Source organism: Lytechinus pictus, chromosome 6 (assembly GCF_037042905.1).
Source record: "Lytechinus pictus isolate F3 Inbred chromosome 6, Lp3.0, whole genome shotgun sequence".
Taxonomy (NCBI): domain Eukaryota; kingdom Metazoa; phylum Echinodermata; class Echinoidea; order Temnopleuroida; family Toxopneustidae; genus Lytechinus; species Lytechinus pictus.
The window spans coordinates 8,967,058-8,990,029 of NC_087250.1; the positions used below are offsets into that span (position 1 = coordinate 8,967,058).

General features: G+C 37.8%; 1 protein-coding gene across 1 annotated transcript; it reads right to left on the bottom strand.

Moving 5' to 3' along the window:
- Positions 1-1,676: 1,676 nt before the first annotated feature.
- LOC129263837 (membrane-associated tyrosine- and threonine-specific cdc2-inhibitory kinase-like) lies at positions 1,677-21,580 on the bottom strand. The gene is made up of 13 exons (XM_064100713.1): positions 21,566-21,580; positions 20,419-20,563; positions 19,454-19,554; positions 18,735-18,817; positions 17,279-17,404; positions 15,744-15,819; positions 13,749-13,871; positions 11,734-11,825; positions 11,266-11,372; positions 9,995-10,140; positions 8,606-8,768; positions 6,791-6,908; positions 1,677-3,332 (listed from the first exon to the last, which is right to left on the bottom strand). The coding sequence occupies exons 1-13, from the start codon at positions 21,578-21,580 to the stop codon at positions 3,227-3,229; spliced, it is 1,401 nt and encodes a 466-aa protein (XP_063956783.1). The 3' UTR covers positions 1,677-3,226.
- Between the last annotated feature and the right edge of the window lie 1,392 nt (positions 21,581-22,972).

Sequence of the window (22,972 nt, forward strand, 5' to 3'; positions counted from 1 at the left end):
GCAAATCAACCAAAATTTATTGGAAGGACGACCAAAATTTTTTGACAAGAAAAACAGGTTTTTAACCAAAATTAGGGGGGACAAAGATTTTAGGGGGGATTAACCTCAATTAGGGGGGGGGGGGGCGTAGAAAACAAATTGACAAGCAAAAAAAAAGGTTCTCAACTAAAAATCTGGGGGGGGGGGCCGTCCCCCACCTCAAATTTAGGGGAGAAAGGTCCCCCCTCCGCTTCCGCCGCCTAAGTAATTAATACGCTTATTATTTCGACATAGCGATATATTCTATCTTGTCAAGTAGATATGTCCACATGGCGAAATATGAAGTGTACAAGTCCCGGCGAGAATCCCGATATATCGCTATGTTGACATGTAACTTATTTAAGTCGACTTGGCAAGATAAAATATCTCGCCATGTTGACATAATAACTTTTTATAAGTGGACTGACTTGGCAGGATAACGTATCGCGCCATGCGGACATAATAAGCTTATTTAGTCGACATGGCAAGATAAAGTATCTCGCCATGTCGTCGAGTCGATGGCATTTTAGAGGCTCCGTATGGCGTCTAGAGGGTAAATTTCCGGGGGGTAACAGTCCCTGACGATAAAAATATGGGGATAATATTTTCCTTGAAGTAGAAGTCAGGGGGCGATTGTCCTTTGGGTCATCGATATAGAACCCCATGGACTCGTATCATTGACCTTTAACCTCTTGATAGCATTGGATTTAACTATATCCTGATCATAATTTTACACACACCGCGGACTATCGGACCCGCGGACTATCGGACCCGCGGTCTATCGGGCCCGCGGTCTATCGGGCCCGCGGTCTATCGGGCCCGCGGTCTATCGGGCCCGCGGTCTATCGGACCCGCGGTCTATCGGGCTGTAACCATCTCCCATATCTATGGCAAATCTTGTTATTGCAATGGCAACTTGTCATAGTTGCAAATATCCGTTTCATAAAAGCAATAACAAATTGTTATCGTAAATAAAAATAAATAAATGAAAAATAGTTCGTGAACGAGCCTGCGCCTGATTTGCAGCTAACAGTCGGTTTTTTTCTTCACACACGTCGTCTGCGAAAAAATTTTGATGGTGAAAGAATTTACGTAAAATTTGAATCGGAGATGTAAGTACTTTCTAATTATTGTATTTATTCAATTATTACATCATTTGATAAAGTAATAAATAAATCACTTCCGAAAGAATGACATTGATAATACATATCATATTTCCATCGTTTTCTACGAGGTAAACATGCATTTTGCCCGGGGATATCGTGGAGGCATCATCGAGATGCCGAGTGGTCGCTATCCCGGAGCTTCGGCGTAGTACACGGCAGTAGTGTTGATGTGTGTGGGGTGGAGCTCGAATGAGCGGCGTTGCGACTCGAGTTGCATCTGTCTTTCTTTCTGACTTTAGTCTTTAATTACCTAATTCAGTGCGATATGTGAACAGCTGTGTGAGAGTGAGCCTTTATTTTTTTGTGGCTTGGCTTGTTGTGGGCGACAAAAATACAGTCAAGTCTCGAGAAGCATTGATGGGTGTCGATTGGTGTTCACGCTTATGTTTGGCCTCGGCTTTGCCTTTGGCATGTTTTTTTTTTTTGGGGGGGGGGTGACTGTCACAAATATTGTACTCTGTAACTGTGAAGGATTGTTTTTCTTATAGTTTTCAGGGGGGGGGGGTGGGTGGCTTGCGAGTATAAACAGTTTAGTGGCCAGACAGTAATACAAAAAGGCAAAATTAATTTTTTTTTAAAGCTGAGTCAGTTAGCAAAAATTTGGGCCTTTTTTAGAGGATCTAAGTACTTCTAGATCTAGACTCTATACAAAATCTGATTTTGTGATATATTTCGAGTAACCCAGGCAACTGCGGCCCGCTGTACGGGCTGCAGCCCAGGAGCTGTCCGTGTATTACACGGACAGCTCCTGGCTAGTTGGCAGACAAATGGGGTAGAATTGTGGTCACCATATCACCCCAAATTAAAGGGGGAAAATTATGCACTTGCCTCTATTACATGGATGAAGATCTATCGTGACACAATACTATCATCGATGCATAAAGTGTAAGCTCAAAAAAGGCGAAAGTTATGTCGCTTTTGTTCTGCTTTCAAAATTGAAAACAAAATGGCAGATCGATACCGGGGCTACTTTTTTTTTTAGCTTACATAACATAGTTTATGCATCGACGTTAGGAATGTGTCTCTCAATAGACCATTTTTTTTTTTAATTTAGACAATACAACACTTCTATGTGTGAATCATATCTAAATGCATAACTATTAGTGTTGTATCCTAGGCTGGGTCAGCCGAGACAGAGACCGCTAAAAATATTTGCATGTTTTTTGTTAAATTCAATTGACCATTGACCCCCCCTCAAGAAAAAATAAATAAATGAATGTAAAAAATTGAAAATAAATAAATAGAATTAATTAAAAAAACAGGCAAAATATATAGATATTACCGGTATATATAATCTACAGAGAGGGGGTGGGGTGGAATCTAGATCTAATAATAATGTGTGCATTAGAAATTCACATTGCGTTGATGATGGACACAATTTATGTGCTGGAAATGACTGCATTTGTCAGGCCTCGGAGCCGAGACATCAAGACAGAGCGACTGAGGCCGAGACATCAGGCTTTGAGGCCGAGGACGCAAATTCTGGTCCCGAGGCCGTCCTCGGTACACAACACTGATAGCTATAGAATCAGCATGCTCTCTATACCCTACAAGATTGATAACAAAGACATATGTGTTTCAACAAGAAATAATTGGTCAACGTATATCTGAATGGGGTATTGTACAGTACTATTGATCAACCAAAGATTTAAATTTATGTTCCTCTTTGACCAATGTTGTCAAATAAAAACCTTGCTTTGAGCATAACATCATCAAGGTGGTCTGAAATCTATTAGAAGAAGGTACATGTACTCTTCTGTGGAATTTCATTTTATGCTTTGACTGCTATATCTACTAGTTTTATTATCAATATACTAGTGTTCTGAAGTTGATGTGTTAATAATCAAATGTTTTAATGTTTATTCTACTTAAAACATAATAGATGGCAGCAGGAGCAAATGTTGGTCGTGATGAGGCGTATACCACCATCAACAATGCTGCAATTGCAGTCACCACCACCACTGCTGCCACCACCATCAGTGCTACTAATGCCACCACCACCAAGTCTGCTTCTGCCACTGCCATCACCATTGCCACCGCCACTACCAAGACCACTCCTGACACAAAGCCCCCAAGTCCTCAACTGACCAGATATTGCAGCTGGAGAAGGATAGACCAGGAACTTCAAAGCCAGGGCTTACCGGTCTCCTACAATAAGAAAAATGCCAAGGGCCCATCTAATGAACTTGTAGCAGAATATTTGGCCACAGTTGTAGAAATGCAGAGACTAACATACTGCCACAGGTAAAAATCAATGTCAGATATGATGGATAGTCTTTGAAATATGGGTTGCAGAATGAATATCAGTAAAACCCATCATGATGTGCAATCTGATTTAACCCTAAAAAGGCGGTGGGGGCCCAAAATTTTCACGATAAATCCACAACGTGAAAGATGGTGCCGCGTCATTATATGCCTTTTTTTTTTAAAGATTCATGAGTTTTCAGACAAAATTTGTGACACATGGGTACCCGGTTCTGTAATTACGCAACGTTGTGTAAGTACATGTCAGAATTGCTTTAAAATGTGATTTCATGAACAAATCCAATGCAAATTCTGTTTCTAGCCAAAATTCATAATTGCATCATACTGGTTAATATTTATTTTTACTGATTAAAATCAATTAATTGGTGCTTATGATCAGAAATTTTTTTCAACAATATGAAAAAAGTAAATAAAACAAAAAACAAAGAAATACTTCAGAAAGGAAAAAAAATACAGATGAAAGGGATTTGATATCAATTAATTTTTATGTGTCTGAACAAAACAAAAAAATTCAAGGGCTTTGTTTATAGATTTCCAGCCAAATTCTAATTTCATGCATGATTTAATAAAATATATTTATTAAAAATTAAATTTAAATAATTTTAGAACGATCAAATATACAATTTTTTCATCTGTGGCAGGCATATTGCATTTCTTCACAATTGCGCAATTAACGGTCAAGTTCTTGAGGGCCCCCACCCCCCTTCCACCCATCTTTCCTGCCTCCAAAATACCCTGGCAGTCTTATTAGGGTTAGATTAGGTTTACATTAAAATATAAAATTCTTACAATGGATTTCAGTGGCGTAATGAGCCAAATATTTTGAGAGGGCTAAATATGGCGGATGGAACAAAAGTTCTCCAAAGATGCAAGAGAGCGAAGGGAGTGAGCAAAATTGTTGAACTTTTAAATACAGAAATCAAATTTTTAGAAAGATTTTGATGTAATCAGAAAATAATAGACTATTTCACCCTTTCCCATTCCCTTTTTTTTTTCTTGGTCATGAAACATTGGGGGGGGGGGGCATTGCCCCCTCATCTATACACCAGTGATGGATTTAATACTTTTTGCATGTACGATGACAACGCTCGCTCTCTCTCTCTCCCTCACCCATCCTCACTACGTGTACATATGTGTGCAAGATAAATTATGAGGAACAAATTACAATTGTATAGCATATGAAGTGATGTTTCTCAACCAGAGATTCCTTATATATTATCTATTGTTGCATGTTTGCATTTTTGTTCATCATATTAACCCATCTTGAGCCCTTTACCCCCCCCCCCGCCCCCCATGATAAAAACCTAGTAGTCAAATGACGTTTCCTTTTATTTTCTTTTGATATACTTGCAATGTATACATGTGAGGAAAAAAAATATAGTGCGAAACATTTTTTGAAAATTTCAATTTAATTCCTTCAGGTGAGGCTTTGTCCACATTTCCAGAAAGACACAAGATAGTATCAGAAAGCCATGCCAAATTCAACGACTGAATGGTTTGGAGAGCCAGACAAAGAGCCTAGAAATGTGATTTCACCCGTAAGTTAAACACTCTTGATCATAATTTTGATTCACTTTGGCATTTAAAGTAAGTCACATAATAACAATTTGAATGATTTTTTTCTTCTTCATATGCTCTTTGTCAAGAATCCAGTCCAAATTTTAGAAATAAACTCTAAGTTTGAGGTGTTGATGATTTTTTTTTTCAGCTGCAAAAATAACAAACCAATATCAATCATTGGTAGATAATTAATATTAATAAATTATTGGTGTGACTTGCCAAATTGGTACATGAATATTCTGCATTTCTATAATTATTGACCCCCACCACTACCACCTAAGATGCAACATGTCAAATTACTGTCAAATTCACTTCATCATGTTTTTAATTATTAATTTGTCAGTAAAGGAGTAAAATGACTCAGAAAGATTACCCGAAGAAGCTCACATAATTTTTTTTTTACTGGTAGATCCCTTACATTCATTTGATGAATTGAGTTCATGCAAAATCAACTGAATGTAATGAGTACAAAATCCTGTTAATACACCTTACTAGGTGAGGCTATTCTGGTAGATCATCCCAGGTGGCGCCTGAGGATCTTGTCCATTTGGAGAAATCTTGCAAAGTATCCAAAGGTGCCTCCACCCCTCCCCCCCCCCCCTCCCCCACAGTCTATTAAGGGTTAACAATGAAAATGAAATTAGGAATAAATTTGGTATCTTGCTTATATGCATTATAAATTAATTTCTATTTCAGGTACTTCAATCACATGAACAGCAGCAGGAGCAAAAACAGCAGCAACCACACAGGAGATGTAACGACAGCATTGACCAACAGCAACAACAACAGCAGCATAAACAATTTCTGCAGGAGGTGCAAAAACCACACCGGCAACCTCAACAACATCAAGATGTCCAACAACCACTCCGGGAACATTAACAGCAACCACAACTTCAGCAAGAGTTTCAACAAACACATCAGCAAAAACCAACAGCAGCAGCAACAACAGCACTTATGAAATGAATTTAATTGAAACTTAAAAGCCAATGAGGAAACATCTTTAACAAAATGAGACATCATTTGTTCATTCTTTTACAGGATAAAGGAAAGCTTTTTTGAAAGTGTAAATTTGCAGGAACACAATGTATGTTCCCTATGTATCTATTTATTGAAATAAATTTGACTTTAAAAAGAATGAATGATGATTCAATAAATATCTACTTTTTATTTGTCAATGAGTAAAAATACATGTATTTTCTATTTAGAATGACAAAAAGCAATTTATCAAATCAAAATCATCAAAAAATTGACCAATATGGCTCTTAGGCCCTCAAAATTGTTGGTATTTTGATGAAAAAGCTGTTTCTGCGGCAATATTTGACGCAGCTCAAATAGCTGCATCAAATTTGCCGCAGAAATTGTCATTTGCCGCAGCTCCTTGAGCTGCGTCAAATATTGCCGCTGAAATTGTCATTTGCCGCAGAAAGTATCTGCGGCAAAGTTTTATGAAACGGAAACTTGACGCTGTTATAAGATTTGCCGCAGAAACACAGATTTGCCGCAGAAAATGGGAGTTGCCGCTGCGGCAAATGTTTTATGAAACGGGCCCCTGGAATTTATCTTTAAAAGAACCATATTGCCCTCGTCTAAAGACTCAGGCCAATATGATTCTGTTGTGGGCAATACATATATTTGATGTTCCCTCAAGGCCAGTCAATATTGTATAATTATACTCGAGTACCCTATAAAATTCCAATATTACACAAATGTAGTGGTCATTATGTGTTTTGCCCAATTTTCTTAAAACATTGAAGTAGCAATAAAGTGTGAAGTCAACCTACCTGTTATGAATAGGTTTTGTATGTTGGATGTTGCAGGCATCTTCCTCACTAGAGAATGAAAGACTGCCCAAAGGACAACCCAAGGAACCGTGTGATATGTCACTCTCAAATATCTCATCTGAAATAAAAATGAATATTCAGTTCTGAATACAAAACATTATTGACAACATTGATAATGAAAGATTCCATAACAATAAGCGTCTATGTTTTAGTACAGGATAATCAACCTAGTTTGGGTTGAGCGTTGTGGCCCAGTGGATTAGTCTTCAGACTTGGAAACAGAGGGTCGTGGGTTCGAATCCCAGCCATGGCGTAATTTCCTTCGGCAAGAAATTTATCCACATTGTGCTGCACTCGACCCAGGTGAGGTGAATGGGTACCCGGTAGGATTTTATTCCTTGAATGCTTTAGCGCCTATATGGCCGCTCAGCTGCAGCTGGGGTAATAATAATATACCAAGTATATTTCAGCGCCTTGAGCACATAATCAATGTGGATTTGGCGCTTTATAAATACTCTATATTATTATTATTATTACCAACAAATCTCTCTCCCCCTCTTCTTCCACTGCCCCTTCAACCATTACCCCTCCTCCACTGCTCCCCTCCCTAACCCTCACATACCATCTGAAAAGCTTAGATCCCATGATGACGGGTGTCTATGTTTAATTACAGGTGCATCTATCTCATCTTGATGACCAACAAAACTTTCTTCCCCTCCATAACCCCCTCCCCTCTCCTTCTTCAATAGCAGACCTGCCAATCTCTGGGAATGAAAAACTGTATTCTGTGATAAAAAAAACTGTATTTTTGCCTAAAAAAAGTGTATTTCATAATAAAATGCTTGGTTCACTCGCTGCATGCAAGCTAAAATGCGCACTGCTCTTGCAGATGAAAAAAAAAAACATTAAAACATGTGTATATCTTCACCCTGGTTTGAACAAAATGATTGAAAAAAAAACAAGTTACCTGAAATTACATTGATCTAATAACCATATTTGTGCACGTTTTATGAAATAGAGACATATAGAGATTATTTTTCTCAATAAATTACGATTTAGTTTTTTTTTTTTTTTTTTTTACAAAAAACGTATTTTTCAAAGAAAAAACGTACTGCCGTATTTTGGTTGCAAAAACGTACTAAATACGGCTAAAATGTACTGGTTGGCAGGTCTGCAATAATTCTATCCTTCAGCCCCCCCTCCCTAACCAACTCCCTTGACATGCCATCTGAAAAGCTTATTATTATATGAACTACTTTCTCTTTTTAATATTTTTATTGTCACTTATTCGCTTTATTCTGATATTTGTAGATTACTTGTTTTAAGCTCTACTGTGTCCGTCTCCATTTTTGTATATAGTTGTATATATAGTTTGTTTATAATTAGTATTGAAACTAAGTTTAGGGACTTCCCTTCTATACAAGCTTTGCTTTTCTTGGCAAGTCCCTCCGTTCATTTCTTCATTCTTTTCATGGATAAAATAATTGCAACTCACTTTAGTTTTGTTTAACTTATCTTCAATATTTGTTACAAAATGTCATTGATCTGTCTGTATTATATTGAATAATCTATGTATTCTTACTTTGATTATATTTTGAAATTTTGGAAAATGGAAATAAATAAATCTAAATCTAAAGCTAAGATCCCACGATGATGGGAGTCTATTGGAGTCTAGACGGCAATCTATTTCATCTGGGTAACCAGTAAAACTCTCTCCCTACTTCACCCACACATCTACCACTCCCTTCCTCTAACACCCCTTCCCCCATTACCCCTACTCACAGCGCCCCTTCCCTATTGAATCCCCTCACATACCATCTGAAAAGCTGAGATCCCATGATGACGGGTGTCTGTGTTTGATCACAGGGGCATCGATCTCATCTTGGTTCATACTATGCTTGGATGGGGATAAGATCTTGAAGACAGCAGCACTCAGCAGGGTGAATAGAAGCGAAAGGAATCCTTGAAACTTGTTCCACTGGGGATAAAAGAAAATGGAGAGCACCTTCAAGATAAACACTAGGTTTGGAAAGATACTAGCATTTGAATACTAGCATTCAAATCAAAATCTTATCAACCAGTGTGGTGGCTCAGTTGGTAGAGCGTCCGTCTCGCAACCGAGAGGTTGTGAGACCAAACCCCGGCTGTGTCAGACCAAAAGACGTTAAAAAAAGATGGGAGTTGCTGCTACCCTGTTTGGGCTCAACAATTAAAGGGATAGAGCCCCGTCAATCTGGCGCTGCACAGCGGCTGCCGAGCCTGCGATCAATTGGGCAAAAACAAATTTTCTGAGTATTTCATTGAATATAAAATATGAAAATATGGATTGTAAAATGAATTCAAAGAGAATCCAATATAATGAACGCTCAATTGTTTGTATGTATTCATAGGTGGCAAATGATTTTATTTGAGAATGTGTAACAGCAGAAAAATAACAAAATACCCGTAAGTATGGCATTCTAGGCATTTTCAAGGCTTTTTCAAGCAATAACAATATATTATATATAAGAATTGTAGGAGAAATAACATGTATATTCATCCATTTAGTTATTCTTTTTCTATAAGGAAGTTTATTGCATAATAAGAACATTTCAGAATGTCTTATTTAGGTATGTATGCATGAGGCAGAATAATGATTGGTATTTGTGTAATATACAATGATTCTTGGCAGGCAATAGGGCCTGCTAAAAGCAGTTGGAAAATGAAAATAGGATAAGCTCTGTTGTTTACATTGTTAATTTCACTGAGGTCATTCAAGAGTCTCCTAGAGTTAGGATTGCTCTAGAAAGAAGGAGAATGTTCTTCTTAAAGACAATACCAAAAGCTTCGAGAATAGTGGACATTTAAGGAATCTTCGCCACATGTGCCTATCTGTGTTATTGATCTTTAATGTTAAGCACTGCATACAATTAATGGCTTTAGCATGTTCCAAGGAATTCCTTCGTACCGGGTACCCACTGACTACAATGCATGGAAAGTCACAGATGTAGGGTATTCTTACAATTAATTTCAACCTAAAATAAGAAGATGCTTTTCATTTCACATTTTCAGAAAATAAGCATGACGTGATTTGTTTCGAAATTGGATTGTGGACCAGTCGTTAAGTGCGAAGAGGCCTTCAGACAAGGTGCCTCACACAGTAGCAGATGATATCTTACTACCAGCATATCAACCAAGGCGGAGTAGAGCATTTATTTTCCTCACCATTCTGCACAGCGCCCTCTTTCTTCTCTGCCAGGCAATAGTACGTTGAACTACACTAGTCTCCATCAATTCAGCAAGGGATGGTCTCTTTTGAAAGTCTGGATTCATCATACTTTTTATCAATCCTTTCAGATCAGATGAAATACCTAGGGAATAAAAAAAGCATAATAAACATATTGGCCCGTATTCTGAACTCCGGTTTAAATTACACCCTGGTTTCAAAATGTGGTTTAACTATGTAGAGCCAATTGGGGCACAAATCCCTAACAGTACACATCCAATTCATTAACTCATATGACACCCAAGTATTTTATCATTATGAAAGCAACAGAAATCAAAATAGTTAACAAGAAATATACAATATAAACAGATTGTTAGAATTTTTGGCTCCCATAATTTTAGCACAGACTTAAATTAAACCATGGTCTAATTTAAACCTGACATAGACTCAGAATACAGGCCATTGGGTGGTATCCTGATAATAAAACCAAGGTTTAACCCAAGTCTAAACTAGAATTATAACCGCACTTCTATGGAATGATGGGATTCATAATATTTCTTCCATATTCATTGCACTTATAATGTATCAATTAATTCATTAGAATTCATAATTCATAACCAGCTTCTGATATTACTACTATTAGTAGTAGTAGTAGTACTACTACTACTACTACTACTACTAATACTACTACTTCTACTACAACTACTACAACTAGTACTATTACTACTACTACTATTACTACTTCTACTACTACTACTACTACTACTACTACTACAACTATTACTACAACAACTACTACTACTACTACTACTACTACTACTACTTCTACTACAACTACTACTAGTACTATTATTACTTCTACTACTGCTACAGCTACTACTACTACTACTACTACTACTACTACTACTACTACTACTTCTACTACAACTACTACTAGTACTATTACTACTACTACTACTACTACTACTACTACTACTACTACTACTACTACTACTACTACTGCTGCTGCTGCTAGTGCTGTTGCTACTACTACCACCACTTCTACTACTACTACTACTCCTACTACTACTTCTACTACTACTACTACTACTACTACTGCTGTTGTTGTTATATAAAGTGCAAATACCTTCACGGCGCTAGCCCAGCAACAGTTCCTTTACATATATACAGACAAGCTACAAATATACCTGTAAGCAAATTCTACCAATATATCAAATGAATGTTAGTGGCTCATGCATTATTAAGCACGTAAATGGATTTCCTGACATACCAGCCGTTAGTTGCCATGGTATCCTCCCCCTTCGTAGATCATGCCAGGAGTCTCCATTACGAGGAAGCTCTAAGTCGCTGGCGAGCTCGAAGATCGTTATACCTAAGCTGAAAAACACAGGTATGTATTCTCATTGTATTTATTAAATCGAAGTTAACTTAGGCACACACTGAAAGTAATATTGGGCAAATATTTTGTACAGAGCAAGGGAAATTGTACATAGAAGTGAATTGAATAGATAATATGTTTATAAACAAATTTTCTTGAAATTAGCTGTTAAAACTCTGTCACTTGCTGTTAACATAAAGAAACAACAAGATATGGCTGTTATATATTATTATATATATTATACTGCTGCCGCTGCTGTCAGAAAAACAGCACCTACAGACTCACTCTGCTGTGCAGTAAAGAGATAACATAAACAAATGAAGAATTTCTTCATACGAAAGTGAAGGAAAAATAGTTTACCTGAAAACATCAGCATGCATTCCAAAGTGACCTTGTAAAAGCTCAGGTGCTAGGTATTTAGGATCTCCTTCTTGAGCATCAGTGAAATCACGCTAGATTAACAAAATAAAAAGAGACTTAAAGTTAAAATGGAAGTAATCATTGAGTTCTTGAACTCCTTTTATTATATTTAGTAAGAATATCATGAAACTAGAAGCATTCTCAATCGCAAACAATCCAAATCTTTGCCTCCGTCATTACCAGACAGAGAATATATAACACTTAAACTTTTTGTGAAACACCCCCACCCCCTGGTCTAATATCACTAACACTAAAGCCCAGCGCATACTATGCGACATGATTGCATCAAGATCCAATTGTAACAAAATCAGAGTGTGCGCCAACCTACAACGCACTCACTGCAATAGCGACCCGCTTTGTTACAGTAGGATCGCAGAACAAATCTCAGACATTTTACGTGTCAAATCTTTGTGATTTTTCTGCGCTTTTACTAATTTCAGCCAATCAGATTTGTCCTAGACGACAAAATCATGGCCAATTTGCTGCACTGCTGCAGCCCAGACAAAGAACGCGCAAAAGAAGAGGCACCGTGAGATGCAACGCGCTGCAGAGCTGTTGCAATGTGTGCGCTGGCCTGCGATTCGATCGCACGAAGATGGGAACGGCAACTTGTTGGAATCAGATCTTAGTGCAATCGCATAGCATAGTTTGCGTTGGGCTTTACATCCATATGATTAAAAGACCTATTAGTGTTATTTACCAAATTTTCAGCTGACAAAATGCAATACAATAAAGACAAAGTAGAAATGAACCATCTGGGGCAGTCGACCAAAGATTGAGACCACGTAGTAAAACAAGACGGTGTTTGTCTGGTTGTTAGGAATGTTCCCTTTTATTATACGATCTGTATATTTCTATCCAGTCTCTCTCGCTCATCTCTCTACTCTGGAGCTAATTTTATTCTCCTTTTCTTTCACTTTACCTCTCCTACCTCTCCTCCCGACTCATCTTTACTTGATCTCTTTCTCAGTCTATTACTGCATCCTTGAGTTCATCCCTTTTATTGACATATTTTCTTATTTGAGGCTACCTTGCCTTTAGGCCTTCTTAGGTGTGCCTCACAAGCCTTGCATTTTTATAGAACACAACTGTATTTTATATTTTACCATTTTACTATTTACCATAATCTGTGATGAGGTACTACATCCTTATGTACATTGTAATTGAAATGTTATATTGTATGTAGGTTTTATCAGCCTATTTTGATTGGCTTGTGAAATAAAGATGAAATAAATGAAATGAAAGACCATGCTCTCATCTTTTTTCTTGAACTGGTATCCCTTTACTCAGTTCAACAAAAGAGTTTTTATTATTATCATTATTTGTTTGGCATCGCCTGTGTCTAGGAGGCGAAAAGCGAACTGAATCACTATGACCGCAGGTCTCTCCTCCCAATATAACCGATGGGGGGGGGGGGGGGGGGGGGGGGGAGTGCACGCGGACCACTACACCGGGGTTTCCCCCTACTCTTATGCGAATAGTGCAGTGGGTTCTTAACGTGCAAAGGTGGTGACTCTCCTCTACACGGGGCCTCCATTTAATGTCCTATCCGAGGGACGGAGTGTTTTCCATTGTAACATAGCCTGCATCTATGAAACATGGGAAAGACGTTTACACACAACGCACTGGCTTCAGTCATCCACCAGGGGTGGACTCGAATCCACGATCTTTGGTTCGATGGGCAGACGCGTTATCGACTGAGCCAACAACGCTCTCAAAAGAAGTTTAGAAGATCCCTTTGTTAATATTCTCATCACAATATCCTGAACCACATCGCAAGGTGAGACCACTTAAGATCTCTTTCAAGACTGTTCAAACTTTCCATTATACATTAAACTGGTTTCCACTCAGAAGGTAGATAGGTATGCGGTCCAAGTCGATATAAACCCACAAAAAAATCAAATGAAATCCATCCACAAATTAAATCTTACCCTAAAAAAATAATAAAAACTTACTTCATTCATTTGAACAGACAGTCCAAAGTCCCCCAGCTTGCAGACTTTATCAAAAGATATGAAGATGTTCTCTGGTTTAATGTCCAGATGCAACAGACCGTGTGAATGCATGTGGTGTAATCCCTGAAAAATATTGAAAAACAGATTTAACAAAAACTGTTACAACGTATTTCTTTTCTCCTGGTTATGGGATCAATTTCACACAATTTTCATCAATACTGAGTGAACCCAATGTTGCAGCACAACATGGATAAATTTCTTGCCGAAGGAAATTACACATCTAATTTTCTACTTTATATAAGATTGCCCAACTGCAAGGTACATGTAGTTCAACATTGAATCAAATATTTGTGTGGATTATTGAATGATTTTAACATGCAATACATCATTTTAGACATTAGCCTCTGCTTTTTAAAAATATTTAATACACCTATCATCGACTGAGCTGTCAAATGATAATAATACCAACATGCTTATATAGCACATATCACTGCCAAATGCGTCCCTATGCGCTTCGTTTGATATTATTACCCTGGCTTTAGCCCGGCAGCCTTTTACAGCGAGGTGGCATTTCAAGGAATAAATTCCTGCCGGCTACCCATTTACCTCACCTGGGTCGAGTGCAGCACAACATGGATAAATTTCTTGCCGAAGGAAATTACACCATGGCTGGGATTCGAACCCACGACCCTCTGTTTCAAAGTCCGAAGATTAATCCACTGGGCCACAACGCTCCACACAAAATGATGAAAAGCTTGAAAAGAAGCTTGATTTTAGAGATAAGACACAAGTAGCATCATTCTTTTGCCTTGGAAAATTTCTCTGCAGGAATTAGAACATTTATAGATTGCCACTCTTGCCATATTCCTAAAATACCGTTTTGGAGCTGTCTTCTCAATTTTTTTTTATAATAAATAATAATAATCAGTACTTACAGACCCATAATGCCATATGAATAGTCTCTATGTGTGATATGTTTTTGACACAGATTTGAATCCGTCGAAGTTTGTTATTGTTCTTATATTATGAGGTAGGTTGCCCCATAATTTTGGTGCCATTTCCACATAAGCTTTATCACCAAAAGTCTTGAATTGGACTTTTATCTCAGAGAGAATATCCTTTGATTGGGAACAAAATTGTCAAATGTTCAAAATGTGAGATACACCATTTAATCATGATAATGAGACAAATTCACACAATCAATATTTCAACAATAAATGAGTGAACCCCAAACTTCATAGCCTGTATTATTCTTACTCTTTGAAGGTGCTTCATCAATATCAATTTTTTTTTTTCTTGTGTGTGGGTTATTGTCACTCAAACAATTTTGACAGGTAATGTATTATCAATGTGGAGTGTTGTGGCCCAGTGGATTAGTCTGCTGACTTTGAAACAGAGGGTCGTGGGTTCGAATCCCAGCCATGGCGTAATTTCCTTCGGCAAGACATTTATCCACATTGTGCTGCACTCGACCCAGGTGAGGTAAATGGGTACCTGGCAGGAATTTATTCCTTGAAATGCCACCGCGCTGTAAAAGGCTGCGAGGCTAAAGCCAGGGTAACAATATCCAATTAAGCGCATAGGGACGCATTTGGCAGTGATATGCGCTATATAAGCATGTTGGTATTATTATTATTATCATCTTACACTTTACAATCTGCATATTCAAACCTATAACATTATCTCGAAATTGATTTTGGCTCATTGTTTTCAAATCCCAGCCATGGTGTAGTTTCCTTCAGCAAGAAATGTATCCATGTTGTGCTGCACTTGACCCAGGTGAGCAAAATAGGTACCTAGTAGGAATTAATTCCTACTGCGTGTGCTCTGTAAGTAATTTCGGCCGCCAATTTGAAGCCGGGGTTATAATATCCAAGTCCTTTTGACACCCATAAAGACGTTATAATCATAATGTAATAATGCGCTATACCAGAACTGTTTATTATTATTATTGAGGTGGAAGATCAGAAATAGAGGGCGATTTCTTCACAATACCTGAATAAGATCCACTAAGAAGCTCCAGAGGATATGTTCAGGAATCTTGTGATTCTGTTCAGCATAAGACTGCAAGCTGAAATTAAAGTGAAATGAAATGTAATGAAAATAATCCAAGTTTTACCCTGGGAAACTACTACCTCACATTGTATCCCCTCCCCCCAACAAAATAAATTCTCTGCTTTGTTTTTTTTTTCTGGGACGCACAGTAGAGCTGTAAGCTGGTTCTTCAAATAGCCCTGCTTATTAGCCTGGAGGACCCCTTTCAGAAACCTTCATTGCATTCCTGAGGTGGGCACCTGAAACAAGCTAAAGGCAGGCCCACATTTATAGAATACAAGCTTTAATAGATATAAATATACATGTAAGTATTTCAAAATTCAAAAATAGATATAAATATTTTGCCTCTGAACATCTGAAGGACTAATGAAATCAAAAGCAAAGAAATAAGAAATGGAAGCAGGAGGGGTGTATACATGTACATATCATTATCTACGAGAGGTAAAATTTTTTCTGCTTCGCTTTATCCCAAATTACATGTACCTCGGCCTTTCTTCTGTCATCTTGCACAGTTCTATCTGTTCGTCCTCTCTCCCAACAACCCCAGGCTTTTCATTGTACAGTTCAGTCTGTAAATGCTCTCCCTCTCCCCACCCCCATACCCGACCCTCCCTCCCTCAGCCCTTCTTGCCATCTTGCACAGTTCTGTCTATAAATGCCCTCTCTTACCCCATCCCCTTCCCATACGGATACCCCACCCTCCCTTAGCCTTCTTACGTTATCTTGCACAATTCTCTCTGCATATCCCATAATGCTCTCTCCCCACCCCTCCCCCCCTGATACCTAACTATCCCTAACAGTTCCAGCTATATAAATGATGCACAGCATTTGTATAGCGCCATGTATCTGTCAAAGACATTCAAAGGCGCATTGGAGGAACCAGCCAATCTGGGTAGCCTAGAAGGGCGCGCACACAGAACTGTGACCCGCAGGTCTCTCCTCCCGATATCTGGGGGAATGCAGGAGACCACTACACCGGGGTTTCCCCCTACTCTTATTCGAATAGTGCAGTGGGTTCTTTACGTGCAAAGGTGGTGATTCTCCTCTACACGGTGCCTCCGTTTAACATCCTATCCAAGGGACGGACTGTTTTCCACTGTAACATTGCCTGCATCTATGAAACATGGGAGAGACATTTACACACAACGCACTGGCTTCAGTCATCCGCCCGGGGTGGCAGACGCGTTACCGACTGAGCCAACTTTGCTTTCAAATGCCCTCCCTCACCTCATCCCCACCCCATACAGATGCCCTACTCTCCCTCATACTTCTTACAACTGTATGTCATCTTCTACAGTTCTGTCTGTATATAAAATATCCTCTCACCCCGTCTCCACCCCCATACCCAACCCTCCCTCAGGCTGTCTTACGTCATCTTGCACAGTTTTCTCTGTATATCCCATAATGCTCTCTCTCCGCGTCCCCCCCCCCCCCCCGATACCTATTATAATAAACCCTCCCTCAGCCCTTCTTACGTCATTTTGCAGAGTTCAGTCTGTATATATAAATGTCCCCTCTCAGCCCATGCCTTATAGAACTCCACACAGTTGGGGTGTTTGGAAAGACTCTCGTGTTTCTTCACTTCTTCTAGCTTTCTCCTCCTGCAAATTTAATTATAATCATTTCAAAAATAAAATCATAAACATTATAGCCTACTTATAGTTTGTTAAAATGTGAATTATATCTGCATTGAAGTACATGTATTTCTCTAATATTCAGATCTTGGAAGAGTGTCGCAAATGTTTACAACAGTTTTGATAAGTGATCATTCATACTAATTTGAATTTGAATGTTCGACTCAGATTAAAGACCGTTTCTGTTAATATTATTCTAGTCCTCATTCACAGTGCTGATAAATGAAGCACTTTCAAAGGAGGATATAAAATAAATGAATTCTTAAAAATAAAATGCCTTTCCATTAAAGAAATTTGTTTCTTGAAGTTTTCCCCCTTTCCCCATTAAAGAATGCTGTGGCCGAGTGGTCCATGGCGCCCGGCTACACCATGAAGGTCTGGGGTTCGATACCCAGCACAGCCCTTGGCCAAGGAATTTTATCCACATTGCTCTGTTATCTTGCATCTAATAAATGAAAATGCTTTATGCATTATTGATACCAAGAGTAAACACAGATATCATGAAAAAGTCTGTAAAACCAAGGTTTATTGTTACCATATTATCCTAGATGTACATGTAGATCAGGTACAGGGCCTTTTCACACATGAATCTTGAATCATCTTTGTAATAATGATTGCAATTTGTCTTTAGAATCATCAGACCTTTCACACCCTCACTCAAAAACTATGATTTGAATTTGAATTCCTGAGCAAAGGCGATATGTGTCCTTGGTGACTTGTCAATCAAAGCACTGCATCGCAAATACAAACTACGATGAGTGCGTGACAATTGTATTATCTATGGAAGTGCCTGAAAGGTCACGTAAGCTCCGCCCCCCCAAAAAAATGTTTTAGAGTTCAAGCCTTTCAAACGCAAACTTCGTACTGTAAATTGAGTGAAACTTAACTGGAATTCATCTCCGGAGTAGAATTTGAATTCGTGATTGTGATTAGCGTTCATGATTCTAATCATGTTCTACTTTGGATTCACACGTGCTAAAAATTTATTCTTCTTTGTCACTGGAATCATCATTCAAATTACGACTTTTTTTACAGTATGAAAGGGCAGACAGTTATTTTGGTGAAATGTCATGCTCAATTTGCTTATTTCTCAGCAATTACACAATTTCTTCCAGAGTCCTCTGGAACATATTTCAATCCATACACATACATACAGACATTTGGGTGGCCCCTTTGTTTGATACCATAAAGCTCATTTTGAAATTGTTACCATAGCTAACATTTATCTAAGAAATAAATAAGGTTAGGCTTTGTTATATCTTGTGGCTTTGAGCTGATACATTATTCAATAACTCACTTGTCCGACTCTCCTCTGAACCTATCTCTTGATCTCTTGACCGCGTAATACCCGCCATCTTCTTTACTCTGGACCTTGAAAACCTGGTATGAATGCAACAAAAACATGAGTTAAAGGCCAATGTGAACACATCATTTTATCACTCATTGTATGCGTTGAGTGAAGTTGATCAACACTACTAATATGACTTGTATCATACTATTACTAGGGGTGGGCAAATAAAACATTTTTGGTAAAAATTGCTCCCAAATGACAATTTTTGTACAATAGAACCTTGATTATACATGTATGTTCATCTGTCGTTTGTTATCTGTCTGAATATTTGTTTTCATGGCCACTGAGTCCAACAATAGATAAAACAGACATGTTTGGTCTTTTGTACTGTCCTTTTTAATAAAAAAAAAATATCAATTAAGATGATAGGTTAAATCAATACTTTCAACTGAATACCAGCCTAGGGCTCCAAACAAACAAGCGGGTAAGGAAAATTATTGAATTTTACTTGCCTGACACAGCAATCTACTTGCCCTGGGCAAGCGGTAGTGTCATTATTATTAAAAGGTTATGATTTTAATTTGTTTATATAGAGGTTTTATAGAGGAATACTTTATGAAAGATTTAATGATTTTATTTTAAAAAATAGCTACATGTATGGCAAGCCAATGAATTTTTGGTTTGAGACAGCATGATTTATCCAAAGCTACTTTATAATTTCTTACTTCTCCAAATGATCCAGCTCCTAGTCTTCTCTCCACTCTGAAACACTGATCAAAATAGAGTTCTCCACTGCTTTGGTTATAGTGAGGGCTCTGGAGAACAGCTGGAAAATAGACTAGTCAAGGAATATAAACATCAATTGGGCATTGAAGCATACACCTGTAATTCAAGCTACAACCATGAAAAGGAACTTTACAAATTGATGCAGAGCTTTGTTGAATCGTGACGTTAAAACTCTGTCCCAGATGTAGGCAATAATCATATCATATTTAATATTCATGAGTGTAAAGACAAACAAGCATAGATCACTTTGAAGGAGTACATCTATAGTGTGTGGCAAAAGAAGTCAAATTTGACTGATTGTCATACTGTGTAAAGTCCTTAATCTTAAAGGAAAATATCACTATAATCCTTAAATTGGCAAAGCAATACAACCCAAATTTCAATGCATTCACAAGAAAGTTTGTAAATTTTCAACCCATACTTTACGAGTTGCTAATTTAAAGAATAAAGCTGGAAAAACAAGAGCTTCAAATTGCTGCTAGTGTCAAATGAGTTTGAAATACTTTTTTCCATGTAGGATACATTGATCTGTAGTGTTGTCAACTTGAAATATAAAATATATTGAAGACCTTTTATTATGATTATTGTCTTTTGAAAATAATTAAAGACAACATTTTCTACAAAAGATGCATTTATTTCTATAAGTGTGAAATAATCATATTGTTGCAAGTTTGAAGAATAAAGAGCTCTGAATTTTATTTTAGTCTCATTAGTTTTTGTACATTCTTTCTTTTTCTTTCTTCCATCCTTCCTTCCTTCCTTCCTTCCTTCCTTCTTTCTTTCTTTCTTTCTGTCTTTCTTCTATCTTAAGGATATATTTATTTGCTTGTATAAAATAGTACAAGTGTTGTCATCTTGGAATAATTAATCTTAATCGTAATCACTATTTTCTATTGAAGGATACAGTTATCTGCTTGTCTGAAGGACACATTTGTAGCTCTGTTCTCATCCTCTGTTCTAGATCGGTGAGGAAACAAACGGCTCACAGACGGAAGACTCTTCGCTGGAGGACGCGGTGGTAGAGAGCCATGAGGGGTCGAGCCAGTATTCTGAAACAAATCAAAAAAGAAAAAAAATGTTACAATTCTAGATTTAATTCAATATAGTAGTACAACACAATTTGTTGGGAGCCATTGAGGTTCTATGAAGTGGTTTCAGGCAGACGAGAAAAGAATGAAAGGTTTTAGTTTACTAGTATAGTAGAACATGGTAGGCTTTACTTGTGGACTACACTTGTAGCCAATGATAATGATTCACAGCATTTATATCGCATGATAAACAATCATAGGTGCAGATTAAAGCCTTATAAAAATTACAGTGTGATGTGTCTCCTGAAATTGTCACTTTGGTTTACATTTATTACACCTTTTTTGTTTAATTAGGCCCAGATCTTCTGTTAGTGTTAGTTTCACCAGGATTTTATTTTTGTAAGTTTCTTGAATTCCCTTAGGTACATCTCGAGCAAATGAGAATGGAGTAATAATAATTACATTCACTGTTTTATAATTAATTAAATAAATATGAGTAAACTTTTAAACTTTTTCATTTTTTTTCCTTCAATTTTAGTGGATGGGACTTAGGTCTTGCTGGCTTGTACAATATGTAGGCCTAGGCCTATATTGAAAATATTTTGCGTGTTACCTTATTTTCCGCAAAGTCGCATATATCTCAAAATAAATCAATATCTTGAAAATCTGATAACACCAACAGAAAAATTAACTTAAAGTTAAAATTACCCAGATGAGTAATTTTGTTGAAGATTTGGTGTCCATTTGTTGAAATATTGACAAAATTTGTTGACTTTTGCATCCGTTCAATGAAAGTCAGAACTTCTCGACAAGCATCAAGAAAACACAATTTTTGCAAGAAGTGCCAGGTCTCTAAAGTAAAAAAAAAAAAAAATGTGATACCAACCGATTTTATGGCATTTTAAACTCCATCTGATAGTGATACTATTAATCTTACCTTTGTCCACTCCTAGTCCATTTCTATTATAAAGCTTTGCAAAACGATCATGCGAAAGTAAAGGTCACACCTTTTCAGCCACTCACATTAACTTCATCCATACTCGATCACCATTGGCATGGATGATGCAAATTAAATTGAGATAGCGATACCAGCGAAACCCTTGATCTACTAAAGTTACATTATAATTCCATCAATCGATTTTAGGGACAGTGATTTTCCGTTTTACCGGTAAATAAAATGGAAATTCCGTTTGGTTCTTATACTTTTCATGTAAAATTTAACGGAATCCACCTTTGCAAAACGGAGGTCAGGTTTTTGCTGTGTACATTTTCAGTGACAAAACGGAATTTCCATTTTTAAATCAAGTTCAAACGGAATTACAGTGATTTTCAGAAACAGAAAATACAATTTTTTGAGACGGAAAATCACTGTCAATGCGATTTTAACTATCATTTGATCAGTGATCATGACTAGATAGGATCTTGCCTTCTGTTTGGTATTGATGATTTCAATTAACTTTGATTGTGTGTGAACTTTGAGTTGGACATTATAATTTGGGGGTTGAAAACTTGAATGATAATTTTTCAAATCGACAAATGTGCGCAAATTGGCATAATCGTGATATAGTCCCCAAATCCAGAAGTGGGGATTATTAGAATCACACCTACCAGAACGCATGAAAATCACTTCCTTTCTCCAGAACACAGTCTCCAACTCTCGCACAACTCTGTGGCAAAATGATAACACACACAAATAACACATTGTATATAAACACTAGGGTTCTCTCCCTATTATATACTCGTGATACAGTCCCCACTCAACGGGAAATCAAGCTTGATTTTCACGGCGGTGGGGACAGTTTCAACAGTATATATACTCGTGATCCAGTCCCCACGCTATGGGATACACGGTTCACTTTGCACGCAGTGGGGACAGTTTCAACAGTATAGTATACTCGTGATCCAGTCCCCACGCTATGGGATACACAGTTCGTTTGGCACACAGTGGGGATAGCTCCAACAGTATATTATACTCGTGATACCGTCCCCTCACAACATAAAATCGTGCTCGTTCAACAAGGGGATGGGGACAGTTTCCCGATGCATTGTGACAAGGATAAAACATTTTAGAGTATGGCTGCGGAAGTTGAGGGAGGGGGACTTCAGCTAGTCTGCTGGGCAAACCCTTCGCTCGAGTTAAGGGTCTGAATGTGCAGCCTACTCATGCCTTGTGTACTGAAGGCTCTCTCGCGAAGGGTCTGCTTCATCTTTGGAAGTTGGGCACAAATTTTGCTATGTCAATCACTGTGAGTTTGTTACCATGACATTCCCTCTCTGAACTCTCCTCCCACTAGCTGGTCATTTGGGCCAGTCACCTACTGGGCAGGAGATCAACTGGTGTTTGTTTAATTACACGCTGCATCGCACTTATACTCCTGATTGAAACTCCAGTCTAGCATTATGCAATAGCATAGTGGCATACATATATGG